The 27,167-nt window shown below is 37.9% G+C and overlaps 1 protein-coding gene across 1 annotated transcript in view; it reads right to left on the minus strand.

The window, feature by feature from the left end:
• The window catches only part of LOC117217009 (rho GTPase-activating protein 100F), a 52,007-nt gene extending 27,247 nt beyond the window's left edge, over positions 1-24,760 (minus strand). The window contains exons 1-3 of the mRNA XM_033464269.1: positions 23,889-24,760; positions 19,541-19,643; positions 14,540-14,783 (exon numbers count right to left, since the gene is read on the minus strand). Of these exons, the coding sequence (XP_033320160.1) occupies positions 14,540-14,758 (219 nt within the window). The 5' untranslated portion in view covers positions 14,759-14,783; positions 19,541-19,643; positions 23,889-24,760. The remainder of the gene's footprint in view (positions 1-14,539; positions 14,784-19,540; positions 19,644-23,888) is intronic.
• Between the last annotated feature and the right edge of the window lie 2,407 nt (positions 24,761-27,167).

Below are 27,167 nucleotides of genomic sequence, written 5' to 3' on the forward strand. Positions count from 1 at the left end.
ACCATTATTTATTTCTTGTAATGGATATACAGGGTGGTTAGTAACTGGCGGTACAAGCGGAAAGGGGGTGATTCTACGCGAAAAAAGAAGTCGAAAATATAGAATAAACATTTTTCGTTTGAGGCTTTGTTTTCGAGAAAATCGACTTTGAATTTTGGCTCGGCACGCGTGCACTTTATCACGTCTCGTTATAACGGATCTTACTGTAGATCGTTGTCTCGATGAAAAAATTAAAAAAAAATAAAAAGAATTGTTATTCTATATTTTCGACTTCTTTTTTCGCGTAGAATCACCCCTTTCCGCTTGTTATTTTTTTTTTAATTTTCTCATCGAGACAACGATCTACAGTGAGATCTGTTATAACGTACCGCACGCGTACCGAGCGAAAATTCAAAGCCGATTTTCTCGAAAACAAAGCCTCAAACGAAAAATTTTTATTCTATATTTTCGACTTCTTTTTTCGCCTAGAATCACCCCCTTTCCGCTTGTACCACCAGTTACCAACCACCCTGTATATATAAATTAATGATTCACGAAAGGTAAGAGTTTAGATGGAAGTCTCATTAAACTTTGGAATGCCTTCCAATATTCTTCCGCTTTGCAGCCAGATTATACACGATGGAATTTTTTAATAAGCACATTTTCCAATGGAATTCACCAATAAAATTTCACCTTCGGTAAGATTGCCTCTCAGATTTATTACAGTGATTTCACACGAATCGTGATATGGTATTTCCACGTACAGTCCAATACCGTGGAAAATAAAATATTTTCCAATATTTAAAATTTCATCGTGCAATCTTTAACTATAACTTCCCGTGTCTTCTAAATGTGTTGCACAGTTTTAGCCAAAATATGGCTGAATTTCGTCAATGCGAGAACTGAAAGCTGAAAAAATTAACAATCCTCCAATGATCCCTCGAATCTTCCTTTGTTTCAACTAAATTTATTGTAACGTTTCAGCCGAAATATCCATTCAGTGAGAGCATTTTAACGAAAATTTCAGCATCGTGAACGACTAGAAAGTAAGAAATAAGAAATTCTTCGATAATCCTCTTTAAATTTCCTCGTTTTCCAAATTTGTTACAAACATTTATACGCAACGTGCTCTCGATTCTGCACATTTTCACAGCAATTCTGCCAACATAAACAACATAAAACGGTAATTAACGTTAATAAACGTACTGATAGACAGTGAGAATAAAAAATAGTAATAATCACAGAGACGTCTATGTGAAATATTGTAAGGAATCGCCTGACTGTACCAGCCTTTAGGTCAAACATCCTGATTGATCAGATAGGAGGAATAATGGAGATACGTAGCAAGTTCATGAAATTGGGTGTAATTGGACGAACGTGAGTAATTCAATCCGTCGAAGCATCTCGGTCAAAGGTTATAGAATGATGTCGAGGATCGATCGTCGGTTTCTAAAGTAGATAACCGAGTGCCTCCGCTAAATGTCAAACGTGTGGCAAACCCTTTGAAAAGTTCAAGATCAAAAACGGCTAACGTTCATCCCGTTGATCTTATTGTCTTCGCTACGGATCGTGCATTATTCCTTTCTCTCTGATAGATCAAACTAAAAATCGAGGGGAGCCAATTTTTGGCTATAAAATTGCAGAACGAAGAACAGAAACTAAAATCTGTTGAAATTTATTTGCGATTAGGTTTTTCAAGGTAATGGAACATTTTTAGAATAATTGCTGCTTCCTCGTGGTTTTCCAGATTATCACAATTAATACGTTTGATTGGGATTCATGGTTTTGTAAAATTTCATTTGTTCCTAATCTTGGAAGCCGCATAAAATTTAGTATTTTGTCAACATTTGTTGACTGTTATAAGAATGTGTGATTTTGCGAAATCAGGTTTAAACCTAACTTTGTAAAACCCAGGAATTTCTTTAAAGCGAGAAGTTGTTATTTCTAAAGAGATACAGAGTGTAATTTGTTAATCAGAGTAATTTTAAGATAATTTTTCGGTGACACTGTGGTTGCAAAATCTGTCATAGACCGTGGCCTAAATTATTGGACATTATCGTTCGCAACCACAGCGCATATGTTCAATTCGACGCTGCACATTGGAGATAATTTGAACGTTCGCCGACGTCTCCCGTAATTACATTATCTTCCCGAATCAACCGGAATAAATTTAGTCGTATGCACGTTGACGTGGTTTATTCCCGGGCAATCACTCTAATTGTCTTGATTTTCACCATATTCTTGAGAACACTCGCCAATTAACTCTTTGAGTTTGCTTCTACGCAGTTATAAATATAAACCAAGTTACTTACAATAAATAATGTATGAAAGAATTTTCTGTTACTTTTAAAATTACATGTAAATCAGATTCTGTCATTAATTGTACACATATATCCATACTAATTGTAGCTAAGTTTACATTACACTTTATCGTCAATTTTACAGGACCACAAGCTTAAACTAAGCTAAGATTGGATAATTACGTACAGTGATTAGACAAGAGAGCGTCACAAAATATTTTTTTATTGCTAAATTAGATTTAAACCAGAATTTGTCATTGATTACTATATTAATTTTTTATATTTTATTTGATTATGGCATAGATTGCACTTTATCATCAATTTTACAGAACCGCAGAATCAAACTAAATTAGTCTATACATTAGATTAGAAGATCTTGACAAGTGTATTCTACTTCTGAGAATTTTCTATTTCTTCCATAATCGGGTTTGAACAGACAACATTTTACAAAGAAAGAAATATGTAACACATGTTAATTAATTAATGCATAATTACTGATAGAAAATTCTGTAAAGTACCCTTATATATCAAGAGATTATATTTCACAAATTACCAATATGAAGATCAGACATTGGAAACATATTTTAAGAAGAAGAACTCAAAGTTGCTAAACCTTTCTGGATAAAAAATGATTGATGATGAACATAAACAAATGTAGCTAATCGTCATACAGTATCAACTGGGGATCAAGGAATTACAGAGTGGCTCAATAATAAGCAAGAAAATGTAACATTTAGTAAGAATGAAAGGAAAAGAGGAAAAGAATCCACGATAGAGTCCACGTCTGTTAAACTCTGTGTCTGTTGTATCAAAGCAAAAAATCCTCCGGATTTCGCAGATACCTTTTTCACTTATTTCTTCATTTAACATGCACATCGCACGATTGACCCATAGCATTTTTTTCGCGATGCATATCAAAGATATCGGACACACAGCATTCCAGCGGAATCAACAGCCAACACATGTATGGAGAAGCCGAGAGAGACGAGACCAACGAGCCTGAAATGAAACGGAGTTCTCTTCAAAGCCGAATATACGCGGCTCATTTACAATAAGCAGAGAAATCCATGTGGCTCTGTGTCCATTCGTGCCCCAGTCAGGATTATTTTCCCTACTTCATGCTCGTTTCTTCGTTTTCACTTTGTACTCTCCGATGGAGGGATAATCAATATATCAGATAGCTTTGAAATCCTTCTATTTTTAGACAACTAGTTCCTCCTTTTTTTTATATATATATAGAGAGAAATGAACGAAAATTGTACTAATTGTAAATTGCAGCTTTATTTAGTAAACATTAGCATAGACAATTTTTCATCACAATAATCTTTCACTTAGTTTATATGAAATCTCTCTTTTGTCAACTAAAGGTTCTACCATTCATAAATGTTATTTTACAGATTCTACTTTTATTTTTTAAACAAGCAAAGTGACTATGAATTCCACAAGTTACTATATTTCTAATTTTAAATCTAATGTTTCCTCATTAATTGATTTATTTTCTTGAATATCTCATCGAATAAAACCCTAATTCATATTTAACCTAATTACTACCCTAATTCAAAGCCTTTACCCTAATTCAAAGATTATAGTGGATATAGGTGTGTTTGACCGAGTGTGCCAAGCAATGGAGTGTTTCAGAAAGAGGACCATAGAAATTAATCACACGGTTCCGAGTCTCTTTTCATAGACAACCAACAGGATTTATAGGCGAGAGTTAACATGGAATTGAGAGGGACAGCCGGGACTCATCTTTCTCGCATGGATTGTTTCAGCGATCGCTGTCACCGATATTTTTCCGTCCGCCGCGTGGAGTGCGTCCTTTCCTTTCCGTTCGATTTTGTGGAAAAATTTTTATTCAAAAACAATAATCCTCACAGTCGCCTGTGCCAAATCCGTCTCGTGCAATCGCAATTCCTTTTATGGGCAGGTATGCGAAACGTTTCAAGCATTTTCTATTCGACAATATACGATTTCAATATCTGGCTTGGTATTTTTAAATGCATTCTTCGGGATGCAGACATTACAACATATGAGATGCACTGGCGAGTATATGGGCTGAAATGGGTTGCTACAGGAGTGTTATATCTCTAAGTGCAATATTAACACGAAATAATCGGGAAGAGCCGTGGAGAGTCGGGGAGAGCCAAGGAGAGACAGGGAGATCCGATTATGTGTTAACCCATTCATTAAGTCTTAGTGGTCTATGTCTGCTTTCTCGAGTTGAATGTATTGACCGTAAGTACAAAATTAAAGCGACATAATCGGGAAGAGCCGGGGAAAACCAGGGAGAGACAGGGAGAGCCAGGGAGAGACGAGGAGAGACGGGGAGAGACGGGGAGAGCCAGGGAGAGACGGGGAGATCTAAATGTGGATTAAGTTACTGATTTTATTTTAGTAACATGTGTTTCGCTTTCTTAACTGGAATTATCCACTCTAAGTGCAAAATTAAGGCTACATAATCAGGGTGACCCAGGGAGACCCAAATATGTATCAAATGACTAAAACGAGGTAACGTATGCGTCGATTCTAATATCCAGGCAAAGAATTCAAAATAATCTGATGGTTTTACAAGAAACTAAATTACCCAAGAACAGAAAATAATCCGGAAGAATTACAAATAAAAGCAGGAAGATTCAACTGCAGATTTCATGTCTCATACGCAGCAAATTTCGATCGTCAATCGCGATAAAACCACGTCTCTCAAATCCAATAGAAACTCAAACTGCAAATACCAAAAACTAATTTCGCCTAGAAAATTACTATGGTCTAAAACCCAAGTAAAAAACACTGACAATAAAGGCGCGCTAGTGTCGAGGAACGGGCAATGGGAACGGAGGGGTAAAAAATGGGGCGAAAACGTCGGAGGGTGGAAATGTCGGACGAAACGGAAGTCCCTTTGATTTTCAGGCGAGCCGCAATTATCCCTCTCGCACGTTCCACATACCGGAACTGGAGCAGTCGGATCGTTACGATCCCTTCTCTCTCTTTTTTTCAGTCCCTCATTCTCCTACCCTTTCTTTCGTGCCACCCCCAGCGAGCCCTCGTGGCCGTGGCTCACCGCGAAAACGCATGAAAAGATTCACGGAAAAGACTCTTGGGGAAGGATGCAGCCAGCCTGAGGGCACAAGAACTTAAAGAGGGCGTCGCAAGGAGAATAGAGATAGGCGGGGAGGGTGAAAAGGGGATAGATCGGTGGTAGCAATCGTGGAGACAATACCAGCCGGTTGAATGAGAGTTTCTTGTTTGTCGACGTCGACACGGACGTTCGACCTCATTAAAAATCACTCGTTTTCAGAGCTGATTCGGAAGGCCACGGTTAATCACCCGGGGGGAGGCGGGGGGCACTCGAAACGCCTTTTATCGGTCCACGTAACCCCCTTTGTCTTCGCACCCTGATCGTCTCTTCCGCGTTCCACGCTTTATCTTCAAACGAATCAGATCGGTTTTATTTGAGTAACGTGGAATTTTCGAGGTTTGGCGAATTTCTTTTGAGAATTTCTGCCACTGCAAGTGGCTTTTGAATTATTGGCGTTTGCGTATTGAGCGTTTGCAGGTTTAGGTATTTCAACTTTGAAGCATTTGAGTGATTAGGTTCTGAGATATTGGAAGTTTGAAAAAATGTTATTTGATATCTTGAGATGCGCTGGATGCTTTAGACTTCTCAGTTCTGAGATGTCTGGATGTTTGTATTGTAAGAAGTTTAGATTTGAAGAAGATATTGCCATTCGAAGCGTTTTATTTTACATTTAGGTCTTTCATTGAGATTGTATCAGCTTACAACTTGAAGAATTTCAATTTATGTTTGCATCTGTGAACTTGAGAATTTGATTTGATTTTGGATCTCTGAAATTTGGTATCAAAAGTACCCATCCAAAAGTAATATCGCTTCGACATTTATCTTTGATATCGAATAATATTTCTCCCGATACACAATGGCTATTTAATATTCGCTAGTAGGATACGATAAAAATGAAGACAGTTTAACGATAACATGATTGATTTTGCATATAGAATCGTGTGTAATAATGGCTAAAGGGCAGATAGTTTCGAGCTACCGGTTAGAAAACGGATAGTCCCCTATCGATAGCGACGACCCTTCATCGGTTTAGCATCGACACGAAAAGTACATGCACACGAAGCATTCGATCGGGTACACACAACCCCACACATATTCGAGAGGATAGTAACCGGGTGGTTGATCGTGTGCGAGGCGTCCTTTAGCGGCCTTCCGCCACCCTTCTTTTCCGGGTCACCCGTTACCCTGACGAGGGAGGTTTCATAATTGAGGACCAATTGTCGCGTCGCGGCTATGCTGTCGTTCAAACCGAATGAGAGGAGTGAAGTAAAGAGGCTGGAAAAAGAGAAGAGCCACGGAGGAACAAGGAGAGTGAGAAAGATCTAACTACGGATGAAGTTGATCAAGCTTTGGCGAATTCTGATTTACTTCTTTATATCGAACCCTTTAAGCAAAATGTAAAACAAAAATCCACCTATTAACTAAGTTTCTATGACTTGTGATTTGCTTCCTTAAGTTAAATTCCTCATTCTAAGTACCAAATTAATGCGAAATGACCAGGGAGAGCCAGGGAGAGCCAGGGAGAGCCAGGGAGAGCCAGGGAGAGCTAGGAAGAGACAGGGAGATGCAAATATGGATTTATCTATTAATTGAGTTCCAGAGGCTTGTGATTTGCTTCCCTAAATGAAATTCTCCACTTTGAGTTAATGTCTGAATATTGAATATCTTGTTGCAATAATTTTATTAGCACCCTCCATTAATTTCAATGAATATTTGTTTGCCGCTTTGTTCATCTCTTGAAGTCATTTAGTTCAAGTTAGTCGCACCTGTTTGGTTAGCAGTAATGATTCTGGATAATTTTTAGCTCGGTAAGGGACATCAATTGTTGGGAACAACGGCGAGAGAACGGAAAGGGCAGAAAGGGCCACGGAGACCAGCGAAAGATAATTAGATATTGATTTCGCATTAGAGCCGCGTTAAGATGGACGGCTATTCATTAACCTGTTATAACGGAGGGGTCCTCGTTCATTGGCCGATCTATTAAAATCAAAGGATGGTCGAGACCTTCTGCATATTACTCGCTCGTCCAACCTTCTTTCTCTTCACAACCTCTCCCCCTTTTCTCCCTATTCTTTTACCATTCCCTTTGAAAAAGACTCTCTCCATTGTCTCGGAATGCGACTGCCTAACCACCAGGTCTTCTTGTCCCTGGTGATGAACTTTACTCGGAAATATACGCGTTCAGAGTTACAATTTTCTTTTTGGAAACTTTTTAAATTACGTATCAGGCATGGAAATTAATTCGACACGTTCTCCTTAAATTTTAGCATTTTTCTATCCTTTGAGGATTTCACGATATCTATTAATATTAATGTTTGGAAAATACAGTATGTGACATAACCTCAAATAGTATTGATAGACAAAATGGCGTCTGACAAGGTTCATATTAGACATTGTATACTTTTCGCTTCCTTTCGAAATTAGAAATTTTGGAAAGCATATGTTAGTGAAATCGATAAATAAGAAATAAATTTATGTCAAACATAACTTCGGATTAATTTCTCTATTTAATAGAAATTTTCTTCTTTCTTTGAATTTCCTCTATTCTTATATTTTATCTACACACGAAGGATTTTTTAGCGTTATGAAATAAAATATTTATCCAATATTCTATGGTATTTCAGGTCAAGTAAATTCCATGGAAGTGGGACTAGAACGAAATAAGAATTCTCGACGAGAAAAAGCTTCATTGTAGCGAAGCAAATCGCCGGATTGCAATGTAAAGCAGTGGTACTTCTTTCCCGGAATGGCAATCTAATATTTAAATCTTCCTGGAAGTAAGGTAGCTCGAATCGAACGCCCCGGGTGTTTCACGAGAAGATTCGTGCGAAGTACATTGTCGTGAAGGCTAAACCACAATTCTACGTACGATATTTTTAACAGTTCCACGTTCTTCGCTTCACCGTTTCTTCCGACGAAAAAAGGGAAAATACCATTTTTTGAAGTTTCTTTTAACATCTTTAAAATCTTTCTAAAAACAAATTTAAATTTCATGCACTTTCTAAGCGTCCATTAACATAAAATTAATCATATCAAATTATGTGCCCTCCCCCAAAATCATTCAAATTTTATCCCAGCTATGTTTCGCTAAAAATGTTATTATTTTATTTTCATTATATATAAAATAATTGAAATGGTTTTAGTTATATCTTTCACCCTGTATATATGTGTCACTATCTTTTTAAGACCTAAAGAAAAATATAGAAATCAATTGTACCGTATTCATCAAAAGGAACAGGTCAAAAGCTTCTAAAATATTCAGTGGGCCAATTATCCCCGAATATCGACCAATTAACGCAAGCAACTATTAAAAAACCATTATGCGCTGAAAGGACGACGTGTTCATTAAACACGAGCTACGCAGAAATTTGTTACTCATCGCGTGTCCCTGATCGATAGCGGCGCTATTGATGTCGATAGTAGATGAACGAGCCATAATAAGCCAGCGTTCTGGATAGGCGAAAAGTGGTAATTGTTTTTGACACGTATTCAATGATGTCTTTCAAATTTCCACCACCAAATTTCTTCATATATCTTTAAATATCTCTGATATAAAAAGAGATAGACGTTTCAATTGAAAGCCAAATTAAAGTTCGTAAAAAACTGAAAAGAAAATGTAGAATAAAATTTTTTCGTAGGACAAACTGTTCTTGAAAAAATTGGATTGAGAAAAACTGTGCGTATGCCAAACAGCTTTCCCTTGAATCGTTTCAATGAAAAAATTTTTGCTACATTTTTGATATTGCTTTTGGCGTACAAATGATTATTTAATTTAAACCAGATGCACGATATATCGTATAATTATATTACTTGAAATCTTTTTTCTGCAATACGGATTCTTGTATTACAACGTGTTCCAAAATGAAATTTGGGTCGTGGCTGAATCATTTACTCAAGAAGCAGACGGATCACATCTAAATTTGCAGCACATCGGTTGTACAACCGATTTTCCAATGGGAATGCAATCTAAATATACGATTTGTCAATGAAGGTTTCTGTTATAGACGAAAATATACGTCGTGCTCTATATTCTTATTTCTAAGTGTAAAATCAAATTTTACGCGTCATCGACGTTGTTAAATTTTTAATAAATGTAGTGACTAGTTTCTTTTATAAATAGAACGTTTCTTTTATATAAGTAGGACATTTTCTCTGAATTTTTTATTTGCGAATGGAGAGTAGAATCTTTGCAGATTTTAATTGACCAAAAAAGTTTTGAATTATAAATATTTACAATAAAAAAGCTGCAGATTACAGCATTTTTTTTTACAGATTACAACAAAATTTCAAATTAGAAAAGTTTTAAAAATGATAAAGTTTCGTATTATAAAAATTTAGAAGTATATAAGAATGATAATAAACATTATAAACGTTAAGATCGTGATTTCTTTCGAGACACCGGTTATGCCACGGCCATCCTTACGAAATATCCGTATCGCGTGCTCGATCGCACGTAATGTACTCCAACTGCAACGACTACAACGTCGAGTTTTCGCGGAAGCATGCAAAATATTCGAGCTGTCGACACGCGTGATACGCGGAAGGAACGTAAAGCCGGCTTCCGGAAATCTACACGCCGGCTTATGGAAATACATCAAGCCGGAACTGGCTTTTACAATGTCAGTTATCTACTTCTTGTCATCAAAACCAAATTTGTCCCTAGAATAATCCTAGGGATCCCTAGAAAGTTATAATAAAATTCTAACCAATACTTAACTGTATTGCTTCATTCTCCTTTCAAATTTCAACGATTGAAAAATCTGCCATATTTTACAAGTAAAATTGATTTAATAAAATTTATGCCAAAAAACTTTCTGTCCAAATTCGTAAAAATTACCGTGCCAACAAAATAATTTTGTGCTTAATATTTTATATCATGAAATTTGATAATTCGAAACTTTTTAATTTCTGGTTTTTATTACTTTTTTTTCATCGAAAAAGTAGAATCGAATTTTGACGAAAGTTTTCGACTGAAAATGGCGTCTATACAGGGAGAGAAAGTTTTCCTACGGAGTTTCTGATCGTGGAAGAGCAGAAGCGCCTAAATGACATCGTTTATTATTTTAATGACGTCATTAGTGGAATTTAAATAAACTTGTTCGCGAGCCACTTCGTCCCGTGACAGTTTTATTCGTCGTTGCCACGACATTTGGCTATTCTCGCTACATTCGCACCGCCATTAGTGTCTTATTTTTCCTCTAGCATCCTCCCACAACTATTTTATCGCATTCACACTCAGTCACAGAAGTCCACGTACAACCATCAATCTTTCTCTATCTGATTTATCAAACGAACCTTAAAAAGCATTTTATCGCTAAATTGTTTATATAGTATTTTATATCGGGAATTGGTTAATTAAAAAGCGATGTTTTCAATTTTGAATTTTCATAATTAGAAATTTGTTTATTCCAAATTTTTATAATCCAAAATTATCCGATTGTAAATTTTTGTAATGCAAAAATTTGTTTAACTTTTTCCTCTTAATAACTGTAATATATCGTGTGAAATTAACTGAAAATAATCGCTTCGTTGTAATTTCCTGACTTTAATGAATATACACATGTGCAAACTTTTGGACCAGGTTGTACAAATGGCGAGGACAAGAAGAGAGAAAAAAAGTGCTGACTTAATATTACGGATTAATAAGTTGATCAGAATATTCGCCAACAATAGAGGAAGCACGGGAAAATTCCGGCGGAAGCGTTGAAATTGAACGCTTTGAGCTTTAGGTTGGCAACGGACGGGGGATCCCCCTTCACACTGTCGCGATGCTTTTGATACCTGCTGAAGGGAGTATCCCCCTTTGTGCCAGTGTAGCACTTTTAACACTCTCTCCCTCTGGGAAGGGCCTCCACACAGCCACTATGAGCACGCCGTTTCACGCTAGCATGGTGAAAAGTTTCCGAGCTCACCATGGAACGTGGCCCCGGAAACATGCTCGATATTCGCTGGATGCCATGGTTCACGCTTAACCCTTGGCATATTTACCAAGATCAGGTCAAACAATATACGTATATAACCCTACGGTGCTTATCTAAAATTGTTTGATATATAGTACCAGCAATCTTACAATGAATTTTATTCCTGATTTTTAAATTTCTATTTTTACTAAATAGAAGAAGATAAAAGATTAATTAAAACCTATTAGAAATTGATCTTGCTACCATCGACCAATGAATTAACCAAATTGTCTAACAAAGGATTTCCTATCAGGGTTCCAGAAACCCTTCATCAAATATATTATTATTATAGATTTTTAGCATTTCCTACCCCTCTTTTTTAATACATAAGTCACCCTATACGAAGATTAACCAGTAATAAAGCAATAACGAAGATGATGGCCTTAAACTCTACAAACTTTAAACTCTAAAAAGTAAAATAAACTCCGATGCAAATAAAGCTTCCACAACGTTTACGATAAATTGGCCGAAATTCCTCAGGAGAGGAGTATTCGTCGTGGAAACCAGCGAGGAACACAGTTGGCCCTACCCTAATCTAAAACGAGGATAATCATACTTGATAAAACTTAATCAGCAACGCGGTGGGTTTAATAAAGCGTAAACGCGGTAGATAATAAACGTGAAATAATAGATGATGAAATCTGCAGGCTAGATGAAACGTTTCCAGGCCGTGGGCAAACTGTGGGGTTGTTTTCGAGTGGAACAATATAAAAATGACGCGGCATAGCTGTGCTACGTATTCTGTGCCAGGACGGGCGTCGTCTTTTCTTTTCCACCCTGTCCACCCCATTGTCTTCGCTTCCCAGTGAACTTGTGCACATGACTCGTTTTCAAAAGACCATCTCCACGCTCGTCATAGGCACGTCAAGAAGCGAAGCAAAGTCGAAGGACAGGGACATATTTTCATGGTGAATTATCCTGGAATTATATTGTTCTTTAGACTATTGTAGTTTTGCTAGGTTGGTGCGTTCTATATGGAACTTTGCCTTTACCAAGTTTAAATTCACCGGGCCAATGTTAACCATGATAGCTTTTAAAGGTAAACCTATAACCGAGTCTAAGCTTTTGACCTATATTTTCACAAATCCTTGAAACGATGTCAATCAAATTTTGATAGAGTGCTCTATTAATAGCGCTAAATGAATTGAATACCCGGGCTTTTCCATAAAGCTCGCAGAACAAAAGATCGTATCCAATATGTACAGAAAGTTCGTACGATTCTCTATGAAAAAGATTGATTAAACTTATTTTCTAATCCATTTATCTATTCTATTCATTTATCCACGTGGAACTGGAATTAGTGTGTTGTATAAGCTAAAAATTTGAACAGACGATAGTACAATGGAGATGGAATATCTTCTAATTTAGAATTAGTGTAAGAATTAATATAACTATAGTTGAAAAATTGATTCCAAATTCTTGGCCAATGGTATACAGCTGTATAAAGCTTCTAAAATGTTCCAATACGCTATATTTTCATATGGTATTTAATCACTAAGTACAGTAATCACTAAGTACGAATTTAGTATGGAATCTTATGAGACACATCGCGTCTCTATATTCTGATTTTCAGAGGCATCGGCAGAAACGCGAGGTAAATAATAATCATCGACAGTTGGTGCGATGATTTGGACGAGAAATCAATCGCGGAGTTGCACACGTTTATTTGGTTGGTCCTGCATCATCGGTTGGAATAGAAAATAATGGCAAGCTGCCGGATATTTGTGGGCGGGAGTGTGACAAATATATATGATAAAAGCCGAGCTGTTCCGCTCCGTATCTCGATATTGATTTATAACGGGCCGATATTCGCCAACCGTATATCGGAACTGTGTTTTCGATTTCCATGTAACGCATTCACCGAAAATTTGATATTTCACTTCGAATATCAATAAGTATATTGAAGCCAAAAATGTACAAGCCTCTGACATCGTTGTGCCTAGGAATAATTTCTACACAAGAAACTGAAAATATTTTGGTATTTTTTTCCTGACAGAAATAGGTTTCTCATTTAGGAATTTTCCCGTTTCAGGTTTTTCCGATTTCGGCTTTTTGTCCTAAATCTTTCATTTTTGGATTTCTCTTATCTTGGATGTGCCCCGGCTTGGGCTTTTCTATTTTAGATCTTGCCGATCTGTAGTTTTCTTGTTATATTTTTATCTCCTACCTGAAATTTCATACGTGACGCTTCCTAAGAGAAAATTTAAAAAATTTTGAAAGAAATTTCAAGAAAAAATGTTTATGGCTGAACTTAAACTAGGATATAAATATCTACATTTCCTCATAGTAAAATCCTTAACAGTGGCGCTATTTTATAACAAAATATTCCTAGAATGGCTCTCCACGGTTCAGACTTGGGGAAACATCGTTCAACTTTCTCATTACCTGGCAAACACGCTAAAATTACATCTAAAATGAAACAAGAACCGTTTCCAAGGAAACGGGATGGTCTAATCATCGTATGGATCTAAATAAACATTGACGATGAGGCCACGTGGTGGTAGGATTGTGTAACTGGACCATGCTCGTGGGAGCACGTGACATTAACCCGATTAATCTGATTTCACAGATGCAATCGTGTCCAGGTGGTTCGATGGACGCAGCCAGTGTAAATTGAATCCAGTAATCGAAGACACGCGGAAGTACACCAATCTACCATTCTCTTGCTTGCTCTCCTATTGTGATACTATCACGAGTCCTAGATTCTTACTGTTATTTATATAGACCATCCTTGTATTCTAGATAATAGATCTTGCCAAATTTGGAGTTTTCAATTTTGGGGCTTTCTATTTAGGATTTTTCCCAATTTGGAAACTTTCAATGTGTACCTTTCCTCCTGCAACTTTCCTGCTTTAAATGTACCCAATTAATTAGGACTTTACTACTTTCGACTGTCCACTTTTGGATCTTCCTATATTTTGATTGCCCAGTTTACAATTTCCCCAACTTTAGGTTTCCTTAATTTTGGATCTTCTCATTTCACAGATCTCATTGTATGTTACTAAAATAATACGCGAGCGTAGGCAATTAGGACGTTCGAGTGGTAATCGACTGAAACGGCTTCACTTCGAAGCTATTAACTTCGAACTTGATCTTAGCCCCATCAGCCGAGGATGAGTCCCTACAGTTCCATGCAAAGCGGGTTTCCTTGGCTGAAGTACCAAGGGTGTTGCAGTTGTAACGAGCATGCAATCCTGAAGGGTTGAACGATGCTTGGTACTCACTTTTCTGCGGCCGCAGCAGAGCATGGCTGCTGCGCTGCAGCTGCGGCGAGCCGTCGACGAGAGTTGAGGCTGATGACAGACGTAGCTGAGTCGTGCGCCCCCTTCCCGCTGCAGCTGCACCACGCGCACCTGCAGCTGCACCTGCTCCCGCTCCCGCTGCCCTTGACCGACACCGACTCGACCACCGTACTTGATGCGCACGTGTTTTCGCCACTGCATGAGTTCGGTGCGTCATGCCCTCTTCCTGAAATTCAATCATCGATTAGTAAAAAGGCTAATGATTCGAGGAAGATCAGTTGGGGGCTAATTTTGAACAAGGATAGTGGGATGTAACAGAATTATCCTTGATTGATTAGAGGGATCTTAGGACGTGGTCATTTGGCAAATCGGTAAGTTTGGAATTTCCAAGTTTCAACGTTGTCAAATTTCGGAAGGCCCAAATTTGGAAATTTTTTGATACAGGAGTTCTAATCTTCCAAATTTCCAATCTATCGGTCTTTGGAGTTTTTGGAAACTCTAACATTCCGAAACTTTTGACGTTTGGGTGCCAAGATCCTGAAATTTCCAAATCTTCAAATTAAATCTTTGAACATTCAAACTGCAGAATTCTCAAATTTCTGAATTTAATATTTAATTTCCTATAAAAAGTCTCCAATCGTCCTGCTGTTTTTTTCTTCGGCATTTAAACAACACCTTGCGGCTAGGGTCGTGCTACGGCTAAATCAGTTTCTTCGAGAAGCCGGGAGCCTGACCGCAAGAATTAATTAATGAACCACGAAGGCTAAAGGGTGGGTGGGAATTTCGGAATCTTTATGTGCTCTCGGCACGACACACAAGGCTATCAAAAGCAATCACCGTTACGTAACACGTCGTTGCTAAAAGGCTTCCATAGGGTGTTGCCGTACGGCTAATGCACTTTGTTAGCAGAGCAGCCTCGTAGTCGCAAATTTTTGCTGAAGCTAAGGATGCCAGGAGTCGCCACCCATTCCTTACCCCTTGGAAAAGCAGGACAGATCGATCGATACGTACCGGGTGGGGGGAAAGAGAGGAACGCACAGGCTGCATACTCCTACTACACATTAAACGTCTCTATAATCTTCACCATACGTTCTGGGTATCCTGACACCATGAGCAACCATACACCTTCGCTGCTTGAAAACTTTTAACATGACACCGTCAGTTCTATCCTTCTTCGTTTATGAAGCTACATGTTTTCAAGAATTATACTCTCTTCAATCAACTATACTTTTAACGAACATACTTCTTGTCCATTCATAGTTAATTGCGAGATTAAAGAGACTTTCGATGAAAAGTTATTTTCCTGTGCAAACTTTATTATTATTGATCTAAGCCAAGAGCCACGTTTAATCGATCTGTTGATCTAATCTTAAGCCACGTACGTGTAATCCATTAACAGGCAATATGTTTTATTAGATATAGGTATATTCGTTTCTATTTCGAAACTTTCGATTCCTCAAATGTATGAACCCTCCAATTTCTGAATTTTGAAACTTTCCTAATAGCCTGATTGTTTGATTTCTAATTATATTTCCTATAAGTTTCAATCTCTTTGAAATGGAAATTTTCAAGAACAGTCCCTATACTAAAACGAGAGAACCCAATAAATAGATAACTGGATAAGTCGAGCAAACAGCATAGTAATAAAACCACGAAATTGAACGCTGAAACTCATTAGGCTTAGACAGGTTACGAAACCAATTTGAGGATCGTAACACGAAGGTTTCGACGTCTACGACAGCTGATAGATGACTGGCCGGAATCACTAGACTTTTTACTATCACTTCCCTGAATCAGTCACGTTCAAGGTTGCCCTCCTAAAATCCCTATTTGCTGTTCCCATTTTATCACTAACAACTGTTGTTTATATTGCCTCGGCGAACCTTATTTGCTATTGATATCCTCCACGCGAGTACACTTGATTGAAGAGAAGTTTTTCCCTTTCATTCTACTGTTTAGAGTTCTCTTTAACTAGCGATTCTGCCTATCCTTGGGAATTTTCCAAGTTAGAATGACGACAAAAATGTTAGAATGTGGTTAGTAAAGCGAATAAAACAAAAGCAAAGCGAAATTATTAGAAAGAGAATTTTTCTGACGGCTGAAGTTTTGTGAATTTTCTCGGAATTCTTGTCTAGTACAAAATTTTTAATCTGTAGATTCTGAGAATAAAGTTTGCCAGCTAGTATACCTGAGATTACATGAAAAATATTCCTCGCCACGAAAGAAATTAATTAACTAATTTTTTTATGAAAACTATTATTCGATATTATTCTATTAAATATCAAATTTATCCGTGTTAACTAATCCTTAAACAAGAATAAAAGAACCAACGGATAAAATTCCCTAGGTGACTAGGGAGTCAGTTGGAAGTGGAGACTTCTCGTTTGCCCGGTGAACAACGCCATTACACACGCGGAAATCGTGATTCAGCGTTAATTAATGAGCCTTGATTTAATCAGGGCTGCAGCCGCGTTATTAAAAATTCATCTCGACGTAGTTCGAAAGGTGGAAAGCGAACGAGGAAGCGTCGAAGGGCGTCGGTAATCGATGGATCCGTGGACAATCTTTATTTTCGGATGGAACAAATGTAGACGAACGAAAGATACGATCGGCAGGAAATGTAGAACGAGGCCATCGTATCGCGTGCCAAATTAAAATCATTCGATCATCTGGGAACCGATGGATGGATCCTAGCCATTAATAAATTAACACGCCCTGGTATCGACTGGCTGCTAGATAAAGTTATTAGGCCACTCTCTGCGTGTCTGATACTCCCCTGGCATATTTCTTCTAATATTATCATCTCACTGGAATCCACTACAAATTACAAATTACAAATCTCAATAAATATTCTAGTAAAGTTCTATTTGACACCAGATTAGGTAGGAAACTTAGCTTTCATTAAGAATTCATCGCGAACTTTGACCTAACCTTCAAGAAGATTTTTCTCAAAATAGTATCAGAAAACTATCGTTAAAAGGCTATTAGCATAACAAATCAAATATTGAACTGAAATCTCACTAACCTTGGCAAAGGTTAATTAAGGCTTGGATTAATTCTCTAACCTATTCATCATGGAACCTATCCTAACCTCGATAGATTTTCCTTAAAAAATTACCAGAATTGTTCAAACAATTCTTAGTCGTCAACTATTGAGAACTGAAATTCTATTATAAGCAAAGGATCAATCCTAATCTAGTCGACGCGAACCCTAACCTAACCTCTAAGAAGATTCCGCTCGAAAGAGTATCAGAAAGGGATTGGAACGATGTGTAGCAGGTAGAAGGATAGTGTATTTAAATCACTAGGTGAATAAGGGCCGAAACAAAACGCTTCCAGCCCCCTTTATGGTAACCGAATAATCGATCGCACGTGGCTGTGCGCAATCACAGTTGACCTAGGGCCACCGAGAATTATGCCAGGAATCTCATAAGCGACGTCCATCACCGACCGAATGTCTCGGTCTTCAATTCAATTGGTGGTACTATTCATACGACACATTCTGTGTCAAGCTCGCGTTGGCTCATTAAGAATCAATGAAATCCTCAACCGCGTGCGGCTGTCGTGGCATAACCTTGACCTTACCCTCCCTTTCACGGATTCTCCCTAAAAAGGGGGTTAGCTCCTAGTGCATGGGAACAATTTATGGAATAATCTCGTCTGAACCATACCGACTTCATTCGAGCAATCAGTGATAAAGTTGCCTGGAATCTTTGAGTGGTTAGGAAACTTATGGTAATAAGTAAGAGGAAACAAATTGCTGATAACTGGTGAAAAATTGAGGAAGAAGAGAGTAAAGTTGAAGAGCTAGGGGAAAAGATACTTTTGTAGTGACATTGGTTCCCTATAGTTTTCATATCTCTTGATGATCTAACTTCTAGGTTATTCACTAAAATTCGAAGCCTAGAAGAAAAGACACATTTATTATGGAACCACAATGAGTAGAGATGTTTTAGCTTCTTCTGATTTACTGAATCTTCCCACTTTTGGATACAATTACCAAATAAGGAAAAAAAGAAAGGAGGAAATTATAATCTTGAAGGGGACGTTAATGCCCTAGGAATTTTTGAGTTTAATGAAGGTAGGAAGTTCCTCTCTCTTGTTAGTTTACTACATCTCTGTGGCCCTAAGTAGCTTGATGAGGGCTCATAAATAACGGTGCTACGCTGCTCCAGTAAACGACCAATCGGTCCCTGGCGATACTTCTGGCAACAAACCTGTTCCAGGGAAATACTCGCACGGGGGAAAAACGTGCAGCGTAATGATACTGATGCACGTGTAAGGGTAAACTGTCGTGCTCCCCATGGACGCTCTTCTGCTACCGTGAATCCATAAAAGTTCCACCGTTCATGCAATCTTTTTGAACCAGAAATCACTTCTGTCTCAAGATTCGAGATTAAAAACCTTTCCTAAACACAATTCTAACTTTGTATATACAAATAGGATATATATCCTAATTATAAAAAATACGAAACATTTCCGTAAAAAGAGAAGAAATTATAAGACACCCAGTTACAGTACACACTACACACATTTCAAATAAATTAATTCGATAGCTACAGAGACATTAAACAGATTGCAAGAGTCTAATTACATAGGTCTGAGTAAATCAGTAAATAAAAATTTTCATCAATCACACATAATTTGAATAACTGAACGAACCATATCTAGTTCTTCTTGATATTTGCTATCACGTATAACTAATGCAAAAGAAGCGAATGTTTAATGGTCATTCGAAGTACAAGCGGCGTGCTTGACACAGAGGGCACCTGTACGCTCGTCTCAGATAGAAATATCGCGTTGAATTACAAAGAAGAAAACGTGTGTTGGTGGCATGCCATGCAGGTTTACTCGTATTTCCAGAGTAATTTCCAATCGATGCAATTCTCTGGGCACACTTGGAGAAGAGTTCTCGCAGTTTGGAAAGAAGTTAGAAGAACAGGAAGTGATAGAAGAGATATAGGTGGCGTGCTTGATCGGTACCTTCTAAAAATCATTTCTCGCGCGAAGGGCCGACGGGTCCCTGCTCGAGCAGACCTGGGTCTCTTCTCTCATTCTGGCCCACCGATCACCTTCTCGCGCTCTCCTGAAACAAAATAAGAATAGTTACGTTAGTACGTAGGTATTTAATGAGACTTTTAGTTATTTCATTAATCGGTATAATAAATATTTATATTTATAGAATAGATAACGTAGGCATATCGCAAGGCGGATTAAGTAAAGTATGGAACACTTTGGAATTCCAAAACTTCAATCTGACTTTCTTATGTTACTTATTAGAGTTTACTGTATCTTTTGCTGTGTTATTACAAATCAACAATGACAGTATTGTATTATTATTATTTAAAATATAATTCCGAATGAATAAACAGAAAGTAATGGTAAAATGAAAAATAAGTATTTTTCTAGAGTATACTCCATGTGACTTTGCTTTTTAGTAACGAAGCTTTAAAGATGCAAGTGTTGGGCGTCAGCTGAAGAGCAATCCCCCATACACCGAAACCCCACGGAAACAAGGAGCGTATGACGGGTTGCTCGTCGACAAGCGCTCCATCGAAACCTTTATATAAAGAATAAGATTATTATATCATCTCATTCTTTACTCTACAAATTCTATAACCTAGTAAACTGCTGAAACTAAACTCTCTGAAACTGTATTTTATTTCAGGTTGTGTTGCAAGTAGATTGCTCATTTCCATGCATTTATGGGAAATTTAAAGGTGAAAGAATACGGAAAGGATCAAAAGTAAAGTACCCTTTATAATATTTACTGCGTGAAGCAAATATCTACTTAGATTTACTTCTTTTAGATATTAACCTAGACTATTTCCTTCTTTGTAACAAAGAGAAAGAGAGAGAGAGAGAGAGAGAGAAGAATTTCAAAGCAAATTCCTGGAAGTTATCGATAAGTTTTAAGGCTCCTATGTGAAAATTCAAAAACTTGCATAGAAGTTTGGCTTCGACAGGCGGGAGTAATAAAGCTTCCCGGACTTTCGACTTCGCAGACAACTCCATGGGAAAACGTCAGCGTTAAGCAAAGGAGTTCTCAATATGACATAAAGCTGGAGGAGCATTGTGCTTTTGATCACTCATCGTTCTTTTCACTTTCCTTTCCAATAAAACAATTACAAACTGTTCGTATAATTTCTCTCGAAATAACCACATGCCAGATATACTTCTCTTCAATATTCTGATCAATCGCATACAATATTGAAATTTTTAAACACTAAATATTTAATTTTTCAAAAATGCTGAGCACATGATCGTCTAATTAATTTACACAAGCTTTTCCTTCCTCGGTAAATGAGAATTATAAAGAACCAAATATCCAAAATTTTCAGCACATGATCCTCTAATTACTTTATACACGTTTCTTTCTACAGGACTACGTATATTTGAATATTATACTCTTTTGAATATTTCGACCAATTCCATACATCAGATTCAATAGTTTTATCAATTGCATTACAATTAGAAGTTTTATGATTATATTCCTCGCAACATCGAATATCCAACTATCTAAATTTTCAACACTTGAACTCCTAATAAACGAGTTCAGTTTCAACGACATAGATAAAGGTAACTGAAATCTTGGAAGTATCAACTACTTTACCAAACAATTCAGACAACAGATTGGAGCTGGCGATTCCCTGATCACAAACACTATCTACAAAGCGCCCAAACGATTCACACTAGTATCTTACACAGAATCGGCGAAATTTTTCCGGCGAGACACAACAGCTCGTTAGAAAGAAGGGCAAAAAAATGAACTGAAAAAAGCTGTCCACGAGGAGGCACGCGAGATTAACTACACCGGCTCACGCCAAGCGTATCTTAACAACGTCGTACACGCCACTTAACGCCCAACATCGCGGCACACGATTTTCCTTCTCTCCGCGAGGACGAGGAAGGCGACGACTTCCACGGGGGGACGAGCGCGGTCTCAAACTGCGCGACGACGTGTGTGTGCCGTCGTTAAATAAAAGGGGGGGCCTACTACTGCGCAAAATCTTTGTCGTAAGGGCGGTTCGATCGCCGTTTGGTCCATGTGATATCAGTCATCCTCCGGATGATAACTCAATCGTCTTCTTTTTCCTCGCTTTCCGCTTAAAATTTTTCCTCAGAATTATTTAATCTAAAGATTTTAGTAACATAATTAATATTTATGTCAATAATAAAATATGATAATTTAATAAATTACCTTCAGATATTTACTTTGAGATATTTATTGAAAACTGTACCTGAGGTTTGCCTATTCTATGGATTTCGTTATTTAATAGTGGAATTGATATTTGCCTAAAATATATATATATGAAAATTATTTTAAAAGTTTGTCAAATTGATTACTACAGGTGCTACTTAAAATAATCGTGAAAGTGTAGGATGTAATATAGTATATGATAGTGACTTTAAATATTTAAAAATTGACTAGTTAGCGGCGTATGCGGTAAAAATTTTACGTGCTTTGTACAAAATGATCTTGAGACAATCTTCTACTCAAAGTTTAATATCATTTAAGAGTTGCGCGGGATGATATTTGGAACTTCTTCGCATACAGTTCCCCCTTTATCGTTACTTGCTTCATTCATTATTTATTTTGAGCCAGAGTGCAGCGACATGAATAAACAAAGGCACGATGCGGAACTCTGCTTCAGAATGAATACACGTTTACGGTCATTCCACATAAACGTAGTTTCTTTCATCAAACAAGTCAAAACTGTGAAAAGAAGAAAGCTCTCTCAGAAAAAGAAAATATATATATCATCAAATATGAATATATTTCTTAATGACTATACAATTCTCAAGAAATTCTTCATGTAATAAAACATTGTTTTGAGTGCTGATATGCACCAGAGTTGTTACAAGCTACAGTCGATGCTATTATACTCGAGCAAAGAATCAGCGACATTCAACTGGTTCTCCTGAACTTCGTTCCTCGATTCCGCTTTCCGTTTCATGTTCTATCGATACAGAAGAGACAAGGAGAGCCTCCAGTGGCAATGAAGAAGCACAAAACTAGCAAATGAAAATATAGAAACGGACAGACCAAGCCTGACTGACCAACTAAGACAAACCACTTGGGGGAAGATACTACAATTGTGCACCATCTTGGAATTTCTTCTTCTCTTCAACAAGAAGAAGAAAGAAAGAAGGCGAAGAATATTGTGGAAGTTCGGTTCTGCATCCAGCACAAGTAGCGTTGGAATTTTTATATTCTTCTTAGAGCGGAGATAGGTGTACCGGTTTAACGATCCCATTATCTTCAAAGAAAGTTATAGAAGGAGGATAGTAAAGCTATTTATACGCTCCCCCGCGTCTCGCCCTAAGGGTGTCGTTATTCTAATTATGGATTTTCCTCGTGTAATAGCCGGTTAGAAGTCACGATATAAAAAGTAGCCTCCAAAAACGCTATCGCTCTCTTCTCTTCTTTAAAATGTCGCGATAATCTTCCAACACGTTCTACATGCAGATTTCGGCTGAAAACAGGCGATCGTCCAATTAATTGAAACAATATGTGTAGTTAAAGTAGTTAAAGACGCAGAATATTAAGAAGTGGTACGGTGAGGAACAAAACGAAGCGATTCCGACTGTGAAAAATAGATGCCAGTAGGGTCGATAAGGTGGCAATGGACGCAGAAGAAGCTCGTGGAGCGCAATTTCGGATCGTACGGCAATGTAGCGGGGCCTGGATCGATAAGGGATACGTTTAAGGGCGAGAGTAACAAGAGCATCGCAGCAGCCAGGATCTTGCTCACTGTGTTCCTTACATCAATCAAGTAACACCTGCCACTATCCTTTGAATAATGACAGCAACCAACTACGTACCCTTCATCTAAAGTCATAAAAGAGGAAGCAAAATAATAAAACATATACTCGCTAACCTCGAAAAGAGATAAAACACAAAATATATACTGAACGAGCAAGAACAGATATAAAAGAAGAGTATAAAGAATAAATAAGAAAAGTAGGTAATAGAGATACCGTACAGTAGTATAGAACGAGTGGAAAGAACATAGAAACACGGCGAAGAAAGGGTGAAGAAAGGGAAGAAGGGTCGGGTGAAGCACGATTTCGTGGTGGCGTGCCAGAGCCAATGGTCCCGGACCAGCGGATCGATATACCCTTTTTCGAGAGTGCCTTCAACCGACCCTCCCTCGACTCGTACTAACATACAGCCACACGTACACATAAACACTGACTACCCTCTTTCCTCTCTCTCTCCTCAAGGAAGACGCGCGTGTTGCCGACTCTCTCTCTTAAACAGCTCTCTACTGAATGAATCAAAGTGACCAGCCAGAGTCCGTCCGGTTTGTCCACTGGTGCAACGTACCTTTCTAGTAACCGAAGGACGAGCAGCTTCAGAGCCAGGAACCCAATGTGGTTGGCCCAGTCCGCCTTTCCTTCGACTTTTTCAGCGAACAAGAAGGAAGCGGGCACAAGTCTTCCGGTTGCAGCTTTCTCACCTCACCGTATAAACGCCACGCGGGAATCAATACGCGCGCCTGCCTCAAGCTTCTCCCTCTCTTGCCCGCTTGTGTTTCACCTCCAGTAAGCCTCTGTCTCTCCCTGTCTCTCCCTGGCTCTCCCGCGATTCTCCACTCTCGAGCAGCACTCTGACCGTCCGTGTCGCGGCTCCAGCCTCCCCGCAGCTGCTCGGAACCTCGTGCACTACCCTTGGTGAACTCGTACCAGAGCCAGCCACAATCACCAGGAGGCGACGACTCAGCGATCCTGGCCCTTTAGCCGGTCATAGAAGGGACACGCGTGTCTCGCGGACGTACGCAGCACGGAAAACCGAGGATTCGCCTGACGACGGTGTGCAACGCACCGCGCCGCATAACCACGACTACCTAGAGTACCCGGGCGGACATGTTGGTCGAGGGAACTGCGCACACGCGCCCCCGGCTCTTCTTCTCGCGTATTCGCCGTGGCCCTCCAGACTACGCTGAATCAATTTTTCCGCCGGACCGAAGTCAGTTTTTGAGTTTCTTTTCAGTTCTCTTTATTCATTTCGTTTTCTTTTATTCTACTTTGGTTCGTTTGGGAACTTCTCTTTTGAAGATTAGGAGTCAATGAAGATGGACTTGTGGATGGAAAAGCGTAATTTTGATTAGAAGGCTTTTGTTAGTAGGCGATTAATCGAGATTAGTCTCCTTTTTCCTTTTATCCTTTCTTTTTTATTTCATTCAAATGAAATTTTTCGTTTTTGGGGATTAGTAATCAATGTGGACAGGCTTGAGATATAGGATTTTTGTTAAATATTGGAAAGAGGACATTTCCTAAGCAATTAGTAGTCTACTCTTCCAATTAGTTTCGTTTGCCTTTTTCTTTTTTGCAAGATGGAAATTAATGAAAATGAATCTGTGTGCGGAAATTTTCTAAGGCGTTCCGTGGGAAAATAATCTCATTTTATTTATTTATTTCTTTTATTTTGCTTAGAATTTTATTTTCTAGAAAATGGAAGTCAATAAAAATGGGCACTTATTCGCAACTACTTTTCATTTCTTCATTATCTCTTCAAATTTTATTTTGATATTAATTTGGACTTTTTATTTCTGAGAAATGTAAGTCAGTGGTCATCGATTTGTAAATTAACAAATTACATTTTAGTTAGGCAATGGAAAGAAGTCGTTCCACAGATGATTAATCGCAATTAGTTTTCTTTCCTTCCCATTATTTCATCCCGCTTGAAATTTCCTTCTTTAAAGGATGGAAGAAACGAAAGTGAACTTAAGACACAAATAAACAAAGTTTTGGTCAGGTACAGAAAAGAAGACATATCGTAACGTAGATTAGTCGCCTTTGACTATGGGCTATGGTTATTTCGTTGAACTTAATAGGTTTATTGATTCTTCTGGATCTCAGTTGACCGAGCGGCTTTTTGATTTTTTTTCGCCTGACTCGATGCAACAGGTTATTTGAATGCTTTCTGCGGATTCTTTGTTTTTTTCGAACGATTCAGTTCTGTCTGTTCAAACAAAGGCATACGCAGGTTCTTTCTGCATTGGGATATGATATATGATTTTCGGATTTTTTCTCTAGTAATTAATGGAAATACGAAATTAAGGTTCTCGATGTTGAACGATTCTTCGAATTATTTCATGGGGTGGCACGGAAACGCATTTAGTATTGAATATCAATTAATCTAACTGGATCTCCTCGGCTAACACATTTAAGCCATTGTCTTACATCGAGGTTGGCTTGTGCCGCAAATTATGGTTCAAACGTGAGAGCCACGAGTCGTGTTCGTAATACAAATAACGATAGTATATTTTAATAAAATCTATCGAAATATTTCAACAGAATATGCTGAGTTACTGGGTTTGTGCATAGTGACACATAAAAGTATTTGAATAACTTATAATAGAATAAATTATGTTTCACTTATTAAATATCATAACAAATACCCTATTTTAAATATTTTACAAATTTGTATGGCTTTAAATTTCCCATAAATGCATAAAAATACCCAGCCTATTGATAATTATTTTGATTAAATAATAATTTAATGAGCCTATATATCATTCAAACTGCACTTAGAAAATCATCCTAATAATTTATCAAATAATTTTACTACGCAATCCTACTATTTACATCTACATTCTTTGACATAACTGGTTTACCACTTCCCAAAATAATTAAATATTTACTTCCCGCACAAATACCATTTGATAAATACAATATAGTATTCATGACATTTAACGGGAACGATTGAGAAAATGTTGTTGACAGGAGACAGCAAAGGCGTAGTAAGTCCCCGTAAAAACTGAAATATAGATTCGGCTGGTAAATTGATTCTGTGCCACTGTACGACGAGTCCTGGCTTCTTCTGCTAGTTCTCAGGCTGTCGAACCCTCCGCACGCAGACGTTGAAATTCTTCTTCTCTCCTACTCTTCCGGCCACAGGAACGGCGACAGTGACAGAGAAGCATATGCATAGTGCTACATCGGTTTTCCACGACTTCTCCGAGTTTTATTAAATTTCTTGCCTTGCTGTAAATAGTCCCTCATACGAAACGATGCTTATCGAGGCTCCAGGATAAGCAGAGCCCACCCCTAGTCCGCTGCTTTCTATCACCAACGGATGTACTCGGTATTTCCAGGCTCTCCAGGATGCTGCGATCGATGGAATGCCTCTTAAATTTCTTCCTCGCAGTTTCTGAAGCATACGATATTTTTCTATAATGAGTTTTTGTGAGATACTGTTGCACCTGTGGCTCTTTGGTGCGAAAAGTTTACTATTTGTCTTTTATTTTCAATATCGACATCTGGAGATCTGCAATTTTTTCACAGTATAATAAACTAACAAAAGATTTAGCATAAGCGATTCAGAAAATAATCATCTATCTAGCTTTGAACAACATTTCCTGCATTTTTTGATATTCCAAAAGTATACACTTGCAACTTTTTATGGGAAATGATCATTAATAATCATACTATAATTGTAGTCTGTCAAGGTTACTAGAATTAGAAATTAGTAGAATGCAAAAAGCTTCCCATTCTTCATCTACGCACTTTACAAAAATGTCGTTCAAATCTGCAAAATGCACCGATGTAAATTATTAATGTTTCCATGAATTGATTATTTCGACAAGCAAGACACGTTTTA

Source organism: Bombus bifarius, unplaced genomic scaffold (assembly GCF_011952205.1).
Source record: "Bombus bifarius isolate JDL3187 unplaced genomic scaffold, Bbif_JDL3187 scf7180000007974, whole genome shotgun sequence".
Lineage (NCBI taxonomy): Eukaryota > Metazoa > Arthropoda > Insecta > Hymenoptera > Apidae > Bombus > Bombus bifarius.